General features: G+C 45.5%; 1 protein-coding gene across 3 annotated transcripts in view; it reads right to left on the bottom strand.

The window, feature by feature from the left end:
• Positions 1 to 2,630: 2,630 nt before the first annotated feature.
• MCC (MCC regulator of WNT signaling pathway) overlaps positions 2,631 to 10,096 on the bottom strand; it is a 379,629-nt gene continuing 372,163 nt past the window's right edge. For all 3 annotated transcript variants that reach the window (XM_019727795.2, XM_019727797.2, XM_019727798.2), the window contains 2 exons: positions 6,553 to 6,675; positions 2,631 to 4,935 (listed from right to left, as the gene is read on the bottom strand). In XM_019727795.2, the coding sequence (XP_019583354.2) occupies positions 4,755 to 4,935; positions 6,553 to 6,675 (304 nt within the window). In that variant the 3' untranslated portion in view covers positions 2,631 to 4,754. The remainder of the gene's footprint in view (positions 4,936 to 6,552; positions 6,676 to 10,096) is intronic.

The raw sequence follows: 10,096 nt of genomic DNA, 5'->3' as shown, positions 1-10,096 counted from the left end.
CAAAGTAAGTAAGTCTTGACGATCTAAAAACTCAAAAAGAAAAGAAGGGAACATGTTTCATTCAGTATCTTTGCATTAGGTTCAGACCGAAGCAGATTATTAGGGGCTTTTACTCACTCGGCAGTCCTGACATGAGCACTGTAAGTGAATACTATGAGTTCTACAAACAGAACATTTTCCAGATGGATTTGATTTGCAAAACGTGCAAAAGTGAATGGTAGAGCAGGAACGTGGGGGATTTTGTATGTAGCTTGCTCTGTTCTGCTGAGCTGGTATTTCAGATTACTGGAAGAGTGATTTGTATTCCTCTTGGGAAAATCAAGTACTACTTACTAGTCAAGGATAGTTATCCAGTAGCAGTTGCTGTACGAGGTGATTTCTTGTCATGGTCACGTGCAAAATCTCACCCAGATGCAATGTAATAGAGGCTGTATCCAACATAACTATCAACCAAAAATGTAATCGTTGTATGAAACTTCCTCTACACAGGAATTCATCAACAGCTGCTATTCCAACTTGTACCATTTTCCACTTGTTTGTATTTAACAGCCACTGAGTGCTCAGTCAGGCTGTGGTTGCAGCAGCCAGCATTATATTAATTGATAATTCTTGTTCCAGTTCTAAAAAGTTAGTACCGTGTTTCCCCGAAAGTAAGACCTAGCCGGACAATCAGCTCTAATGTGTCTTTTGGAGCAAAAATTAATATGAGTAAAATATACTAAAATAAGACTGGGTCTTATATTAATGTTTGTTCCAAAAGACGCATTAGAGCTGATTGTCCAGCTAGGTCTTATTTTCAGGGAAACATGGTACTTGACAGCCTAAGGCATATATCTTTTGAAGTGAATACAAATGAAGTTAGTCGTCAGAAAGTAGCTTTAAGTGTGTGTAATGGGAGAAACTGCAGAAGGCCACAGGTTGCGAGCTAACTTCAGCCTGGCCTGTCTACACACAAGGTTTCAGTTAACTAGACTAGGACTTGGATAAACTGCGGTAAGAACTGTGTGTGCAGCAAATCATTTTTGTTTTGTAACAAGTTTTGCCTCTTTACAAAGTAGTGCCCAGTTCTGAGCACTGGAGAGTTTGTAAGCCTCAGTAAAACACAGTGATTGCCAGTTTTTGTCACATGGGTAGGCCATTCCATTGGATAAATAGAAAAATAATCGCTTTTTTTCAAAAATTTTTTTTTTGTGTCATCTACTGCAGGAAAAATAAAACTATTACTTATGCTCCCCTTCCCCCCCAAAAAAACCTTGGCAATCCTGTGACTATACCCTAATTAAATGCAAAAATTTCAATCATCAGATAACTCGCTCCCCTTTTGGCCTCTAAAAACTTTCTAATGATACAGCATTGTTTGCTGCATCTAGAAATAGGTGTAAACTTAGTGAACACAATGAAATTTTCATTTTAACTAGTTTCATGGATGAGATATACTCCCAGCTAATGAATGCGTTTGCAAATAAAGCTTTGGAGTCTTATGACTTTCAGAAGTTACTCAAAATTTTGTTTTCTGTGGTCTTGATGTCTTTCTCATCACGTCACTTAAAACAAGCGTGATTCCCTAAACTCGTGAGAGGTTTGGTTTAAGACAGTTGAATTAATTGCAGGATTTTTGTGGGCTTTAGAGGGAACAGGCAAGGTTCTTCCCACATGCCAGTGACAGGCCGTCCAGCCCAGATCAGCTAACCACAGGGCACTTTTTCATTTGAAATGTAATCTCTACTCAGCTAGGAACTAGGAGACTTGCCAATAATTTCAAGTTTTTCTTAGGGTAGTAAAGTCCTTACTAGCCTCATCCTAACAGTTTTTAAGAAAAAGCCTTCTTTGCTCTAACTTGGACTGCCTTTCTGGGGTAATAGAAGGTCAAGGGTTTAGTTCTCTGATGTTCCTGTAAAGTATGGCCGCAGACTCAGGAAAATTAAGAAGTGCATGCATCTCAAAGGAGAATTAAACAATTATGTTTAACTGGCACTTAATTTCTTATGAACCTAACATTCTAGTTTCAGCCAGCAGAGATATTAACTTTAAAAACCTGACATGCCACCAAATGAGAGTATGAAAGAGTTAATTACCTGTCTTGGCAACAATGCAACATCTGGTACTTCTGGGACTAGAGCAGAAAGGTAGGAGGGCACGAGCAACAATTTTTGGTGAAAGTCTCAAAGAGGAACCTTACCGCCTACAAGTCCGTGGCAGTTTGGTTGCTGGCGCAGGTGGGGGTTGGCAGAACATCAGATCCAGCTGGGGGCCGACACATTGATGGCACACCAGCTACAGACAGGTCTCTAAGAGCCAGAGACTGAGCTCTGAACAGAGAAGGTCACTGTCTGAAAGGGGTAAGTAACCACTGAGGAAACAAAAATATGAACATCTGAAGGTTTTTAATTTCATACACGTTAGAATTAAGATCACTGTTTATTCCTGATGGAAATGTGAATATAAACCAGCTCCTATTTAGAAAGAAAATTCAGGTTATGAAAAAGAAAAATGATCCAGGCACCTGCCATCATTTAATAATCAATGCTGCTTTGTAGGCCCCAGAATTAGCATAACCAAGTGCCTGTCGGTTCACTTTCAACAAGGATTGTGTGTCAGGGAGTATTTGAGAAATACAAGAAAAGGAAATCAACTATTTAATAGCTTTTTTATTCTACACATTTATAGAAGTAACAGTTTTACTGGGGAAATAGTTTTCATCTGATCACCATATACTGAAAAAGTATTACGTTGAAGTATAAACTCATAATTGAGGCTTGGTATCAGCAGTGCAGGGTGGGGCTCTTAATGGACCAGCTGAGACCTGGGTCTGGAGGGATGACATGACCCTAAAAGGGGGGGTCTGTTGTAACTTGGAACGAGAATGGTAGACAGAGGTCAGCAGACAGTATTGTATTCATGTGAGCTCCATTTGTCAGTGTTGGTGAAAATCAAAACTGTTCTGATGCCTGCTCAGCCACAAAAGAAAAAGCCATCAATGGTTTCCCACCTTGCCCATCCCAGTTTGCTTAGGGGAGGACATTTCCCTAGGCGAGCGAGGAAAAGGGGGAAAACTGATTTTTGTCTGTTAAACTATTTTTTTGCACATAGTTTTCAGTCAAAACATTTTCCTTGTCACAAAATGAAATTTTACCCAAAGAGTAAAAAATGTTTTTTAAAAACAAATCACACGAATCAACTCTGACTAAAGGAGCTTCCGAAGCACCGAAAAGCTGGTCCTTTCACACTGATGCCAGTTGCCCCTTTTTTTTGAAGACGGGGCAGCCTCACTGCCTACCTGAGAAAGTTGGTTGCTTTAGGGATAAAACTGCTCTGTCCTAACGTGGTGGCTCTAGTGTCTTTCCTCACTGTGCAGAAGCTGAGGAAGTTACATCATGATTTCTGGACAGACCTTGCGCTTGTGGACCTGGGGACCCCAATGCAGTGACCTGGTCATAAGCAAAACTTTGTGAATGGTGGCATTGGGACATATTTCTCATAAGATCGTCAGGTGCTACAGAATAAATGGTAAGCGGTCCTTTTAAAATGTACCAGTGTAGGGCATCAGCAGAAGAAAGGAAGTGAAAGGGTGAAACTGACGGCTACAGGAGGAAAGGAATAGTGAATTGAAGATGGAAGCTCTTCCTGAAAGAATTCAGGTACTCTGGTCCTGCCCCGCCCTGCCAGTATTTTGCTTGACCTTTAACCTGTTAAAGCACCATATGCGAACCATCCCCAGCTGTCTGGGGGGGTAAAAGGAGGCCTCAATGACCATCCCCTCACCCCCTGCCCCTCCTGACAGCAGGAGCAAAGTCTTGAACTGGTGGTTCAGCAGCAGCCTCTTAAAGAGGTGGGGTCGGCCTACAATACACCTCCGCAGTGTCCTGCCTCTTGCCCTTAGAGAAGTAGAGGCAGGTCCAGAGCTCCATCTGGACTCTGGATGAGTTTGGATTCCTGCAGAACAGCAATTACTAGTGCTGGGCGGGGGCCGGGGGGTGCTTAATGATGCCCCTCTGCTCCTGAACAATGAGCAGGAGGCGCTCAGCCTCGGGACGCGGTGAACACGCTGCTCTGGGCGGGGACGCCCAGCCAGAAGGGCTCCCTTCCCGGGCCTCCCTCCACACAGAGCTGCAGGAAGTGTCATTCCCGGACACCACTGCTCAGGCGCGGCGCTGGGGAGGCTCTGCTGGGAAGCAGACCTGCGTACACCATCCTGTCATCTGCCTCCCCGAGCGTCTCCGAGTGACAGTCTGTAAGTCTGTATCTTAGCATTGATACGTGGGACTTGAAAACCAAAGCCTGGTTGCAATAGGCAAATCTAGATGTGAACATACACACCTATGTGTGTCAGTTTTCCCCTGAAGAAGGAAAGAAGAGAAACGGGATGCCGGAGATAAGGTCACTATCTACCAAACAGAAGAAAATGGAAAAGTCTTACAAAACCAATGCTATGACACAACTGAGGCACAACCTCCAGAACAGAGAAAGCCAGTGCTGAAAGCAGAAGCGGGGCCTGCAGAGCATGGCGCACAGGGCAGGTATGTACATGCTGTCAGGGGTCCGGGAGGAACAGGATCCCCTGGATCCAGTCTGCACCGTGTCCCAGGGCCACACCCCGGGGCTGAGTCCAGGGCACTCCACGGTCCAAGTGCTGACCTACCTGCCCTTCCCGTTTCTCAGCCTCCCAGCAGGTACTCTGTCCCTGGGCCCTTCTCTCCTCTGTCACCTGCTTCTGCTACTTCCACTCAGGCAGAACTTGGGTGGCCAAGTGCCACTTAAAGTGATGTCTCATTAGTGTGTGGCCTTGAGTTCTCCTCCTCCAGCAGCGCGATTCTCTGCTTGAGCATCCGCACCTGGGTCTCGTGTCGCTCCACCATGGCCATCATCTGAGACTCCAGCTTCTTCAGTTTGTTCTGATGTTTCTTCTTTGCTTTCTCATAGGCAGCCACTAGGTTGCTGGGTGGGAACAGGGGGAGATGAGAGTTCAATCACCCTAAGTAGCACTGAGACGCACACACACTGGTAACCGGGTTCAGGAAGCACCACGCTGCAGAAACAGGTCGCTCAGCCTCCTCAGTGGGAATGTGAAATCAAGTGGTTAGTATTTCAACACTTACCACCATTCACATATTGGCTTAACCATGATGAATTCAGCCAGACTGCTTAGAGGTTTGTCACTAAGGTGTTCATTAGGAGGGGTTTAAACCAACAGTAAACTAGCCATATCCAAAACGGATAAGCAGAAAAGATAACTGAATCCCAGAAATCTGTCATTTAAATACAAATAGTGTGTCTGTCCCCTAGCTGCCTGCAACAGTTGGTAAGTGTAAGTTACAGGAGAGAGTTCCTCACACCCTGAGGTCTCAGTGACCACCCGGGATGGAGGCAGAGAGCCTCCCACGACTTCTCTTTATGCTTCGGGCTGGTGAGGTTCAGCACACAGGCCATTTCATAAGCTAATGCTGCCCGCAGAACACAGACTATAGGCCTCAACTGTTCCTGTGAGCCCCGGGCTAGGTAAGTCCTGAAACCCTCTCTGGTCCAAAGCAGCACCCCAAATCCCTTCCAGGTACAGTCAGGTTCTCAAAGTGGCCTAAGACTGACCCCCCGGGGATTCTCAAAGCCCTTGCAGGGGAGGTCTGTGAGGTCCTGTATTTTCTACCTACAATCTGTAAAGCTGGGTTTTTTCGTTAACGTTTCAAAACTATATTGGCTGTAAGAGCAGATGTGAGAATCTGGCTGTCTTCTATTAAACCAGATGTTAGAGACTTGTAAAATAGTAATAGTGCTATTACTGTTTTTTTGTAAAATGTTTTAAAATAAATGCATGTGTATTTCATGTAGTGAATTTATTGTTTTTTAAATAAATCAATAACAACTTTAAAAATTTCATCTTTTAGTTTCCAAAATGAAGTGTCAATTGACAATTTATAAGAACAAAGCTCTTTGAGGTCATCAGTTTTTGATGAGAATATAGCGGTCCTGAGCCCAAAAAGTTTGTGCCTGCTGTCTTAGAGCAGTGCTTCTGAAGTGTTTCACAGGATGTTAAATGTTGCTGAAGTAAAAGGTTCTGGAGCCAGTTTGTTTGGGAAACATTAGCTTAAACACAACTAAATAGATTTTTTAAATTGTATGACTTCAGAACCTTTACTATATGAACTATTACCGTGTTTCCCCAAAAATAAGACAGCTGGACCATCAGCTCTAATGCGTCTTTTGGAGCAAAACTTACAGTAAAATAAGACCGGGGCTTATATTAATTTTTGCTCCAAAAGACACATTAGAGCTGATTGTCCGGCTAGGTCTTATTTTCAGGGAAACAGTAGAGGACAGACCACACACAGTATGCAGCATTTCCCAAACACATTTGGCCCAAGGACTTGTCTTTCCCATGTAGTTCTTAGGTTTCTAGGGAACCCTGCGAAACTGCCATAGGGAAGACCAGGCTGCAGGGCCAGGGGAAGGCGCAAGTGAGAACTCGCCATTCTCGAGTTAGTCCCCTGCAATTATGGAAAGGTCCTCCAGGTGTACAGTCCAGGTAGCCGTGAGGAATCTACAAAATGAGGATTTTACCTGTTGGCTCGCTTTAGGTCATTAACGAACTCTGCTGATTGCTGATGTCGGATTTCACTGCTCTTGGTGAGTCTTTCCAATGCATTCACCAACTCTTGAACTCTGGCCTTTAACTTCTTTTCTCTATCAAAGAGACAACACCATGAATAACTTGAGCTGATGGTGGAGGTGGCTACTACCCTGGAAATGGTGGCAGAAAGGAGGAAGGTTTAGCTGGCCAAGTCAAAAGGCAGGGGAATGAAAAGGAAGGTACTAGAAGGCACCAGAGCTCCCTTTGCCCTCAGTGGCGCCAGACCACAGAACAGCATTCTTGAAAGTCAACTGCTCCTGCTTCCTTTAATGATAAGGCCTTTAGATGGATGTGTCACAAAGGAACGAGACAGGAAGTAGTTTCTAGTCTTCCAGATGGGGAACTTAATAGAAGTTCCTTTGTGCTGTGGGCATGCCAGATGCCCAGTGACTGCAGCCTGACCACAAAACCCTGCCTCGGTCTCCATATCCTCTTCGAAGTGTCCTAACCTCTGAAGCACTTCAGGATTCCAGAACAGAAACCTCGCTCTGGGTGGCCTACCTTGGGCAAGTCTCTACTTGTTGAAATTAACATGATCCTACTCTGCAAAAAGACAAAAGGCTGGTAGTGGTAGAGGTAGAATTGATATTCGCACTTGTTCCCCTTAAAGTTCTTACGTGATAGCTGCACTTTCATTTGACTCCCCCACCCCATGGTCACTACCGTAACCCACACTGACAGACTTGGGAGTCTGTTACAGAAGGTATCTAGTGTCCATTCTGCTTGTTGCCTCCCTCCGATTCCAATAGAGCACAAGCAATGGGCAGGGAAGCAATGATCATCCTGCCCCCGAGGTCCCCCTATGACGTGCAGTGTCACTGCATGGTATCACATGTGTCGCACTCAGCAGTGGGCTGTGACAGGTTATGTATCTGAACTCAGCAGGCTCCCCCACTGGCGTGGAGGCTCTAGGGTGGCAAGGACCTTACTTGGTTGGGTTCCCCAGTGCTGAGCGCCATGCCTGGGTGACAGCTTCTCAGGGACAACGGTTGTTAAAACAGCTTCAGAATAACACACTGCAGGTACTTGGAGCGCACTGAGAAACCAGGGTTTATGGGAAAAATTCTCTAGAAAGAACGGTGAGTGTGTGAGGAATGTAAATTAGCCCAATGGTTTTGGTAAACAGGTTGGCAGTGCCTAGCAAATAAAAAATGAATGCAAGCCGTGACAAAGCAACTTGATTTCTAGGAATTGTTCTTAAGAAATAGGAGTAAGTGCCTAACGATATGAGCTACAGTTGCATTCACTCACTGTATTGGTTACAGCAACTAAGTAAGAGTGGGAAACAACCATGGGACTGAGTAAGGTATATCTGTACTACTCTGCAACTTAAAAAAAAAAAGCAGATAGAAATGCACTGGCACGGAGGGTACGTGACACTGGCAAGTGAAAAGGGTGAGTTCTATTGGATGCCATTTTTGCAAAAACAACTAAAAAGCTGTGAATATCTGCTTAACAACAGACGAGAAGGCTCAGCACCACTCAACAAAGGTTAACTCACAGAAGGGCATGGATGACGGAAGGCTTTCATTTTCTACTTGACTCACCTTTGCATTGCTTGGAATTTTTATAACTGCTTTTGTAAAATACTGTGTTTTCCCTGAAAATAGACTTAGCCAGACCATCAGCTCTAATGTGTCTTTTGGAGCAAAAATTAATATAACACCCGGTATTATACCCGGTCTTATTTTACTATACGGGTGTTATATTAATTTTTGCTCCAAAAGACAGATGTATTAGAGTTGATGGTCCAGCTAGGTCTTATTTTCGGGGAATGCAGTATGTGAGAGCAAGTCTCAGTACTGTGCTGCCCGCGGGAGGGGCGCGGGAGGCTGGCCGCGGGGCGGAGGGCTCAGGTGATGGGCAAGGTTCAGCCCTGTTCTCCCTTCCCTGCTTCTCAAATACCTAATCTTTCACATTTTTGCCTCCAGCTATTATATACTATAAGTGCAAGTCAGGCTTTCCAAACTGAGTAATAAAGGAGCTTCATCACAAAAATCCAGGCCTGCTTTTGGAAGTGAGGATGGAGGGGGAAAGATCTCTAAGTGAAGCAGAGCAACCAGCCCGGAAGTCCTCTAAAATTCAACATTCTTCAGGGAATGGTCCGTCCCTCCCACCCTACGGACACACCGGACACACCGCAGAACCTTCCAGCAAGGGTCTCCCACTTGCTGAGGAATGGCGGTTTCTCCAGCGCCCTAGCAGCCACCAGGAAATGTGGTTGCATTTCCTACAGGAATCTGAGAGTGGCACCATTTCCTACCAGAAGTAAGAATAGTGGCCGGGGGGACGCTCCCTCCCTAACCCAGCCTCTCAGCTTTCCAGGCAGCCCACTGTCAGCCGGGGAAGGTTAGGAGAGCATGAAAGATTTTTTCCCCCTTCCCTCTGGCTAGAAAGAATAGAGAAGGGTTATTTGTCCTGCATTTTGTTACTGTTTTGCTGCTTTTATCTTTCATTCTAAAGTTGATTAATAGTGCAAAGGGGAAAAAATTGTGAAGAGAATTTAAAATGTCACCACGAACTCAATAAATTCACAACAAAAAACTGCCCAGAGCAGTATCGTTATTCTCAATTAGATTCCCATCCCTGTCGCAGCCCGCAGACGGGGCGAGGGTGGGGGAGGTGGGGGCAGTATGGAAATCCCAGCCTACCCATAAAACAACGGGCTTCCTTCCTCAGTACCCCGGCCCCTGAACGACCAAAGCGAACTTCCCAGTCCTGGGGGCTCTAATGGAGGACAGAACCCCCCAAGGCAGGGGAAGCTCTCACAGACCCTACCCAACCCCAGTTAGGGGTGGAGGAGGGCTTAAGATGGGGATGGTGAGCCGGAGCCACTGCCAGGAGCTAAGAACTGGCCCCCAAGAACTTCCTAGGCCACAGGCCAATGGCAGTGAACTCATACAAACAGGACAGCACTGGGATGCTGTTATTTAAAATTAGGCCAACTGGTTCAATTCCTCGAGTCCCGCAAGGGATGGTGGGCAGCACCCCCTGCAACTAAGATTGAACACAGCACCTTGAGCTGAGCTGCCTTCCCGGATGGCTCAGTTGGTTGGAGCGCATCCTCTCAACCACAAGGTTGCCGGTTCGACGCCCGCAAGGAATGGTGGGCTGTGCCCCCTGCAACTAGAAACAGCAACTGAATCTGGAGCTGAGCTGTGCCCTCCACAACTAAGACTGAAAGGACAACAACTTGAAGCTGAATGGCACGCTTCACAACTAAGGTTGAAAGTACAACTTGACTTGGGAAAAAAAAAAAGTCCTGGAAGTACATATTGTTCCCCAATAAAGTCCTGTTCCCCTTCCCCAATAAAATCTTAAAAAAAAAATTAGGCCAACCCTCAAACTTAAACCTAGAATGGGGGTTACCTTACCTGTTTTCATTTGAGCGAGGTAGACACGACGCCTGCTGTAAAAGTCATGCCTCCATCGTTGCTTATCTGGACTGAAACAAACACTGAACCCCTGAGAAGT

Source organism: Rhinolophus sinicus, linkage group LG03 (genome assembly GCF_036562045.2).
Source record: "Rhinolophus sinicus isolate RSC01 linkage group LG03, ASM3656204v1, whole genome shotgun sequence".
Taxonomy (NCBI): Eukaryota; Metazoa; Chordata; class Mammalia; order Chiroptera; family Rhinolophidae; genus Rhinolophus; species Rhinolophus sinicus.
This window is presented reverse-complemented; position numbering and strand designations above follow the sequence as displayed.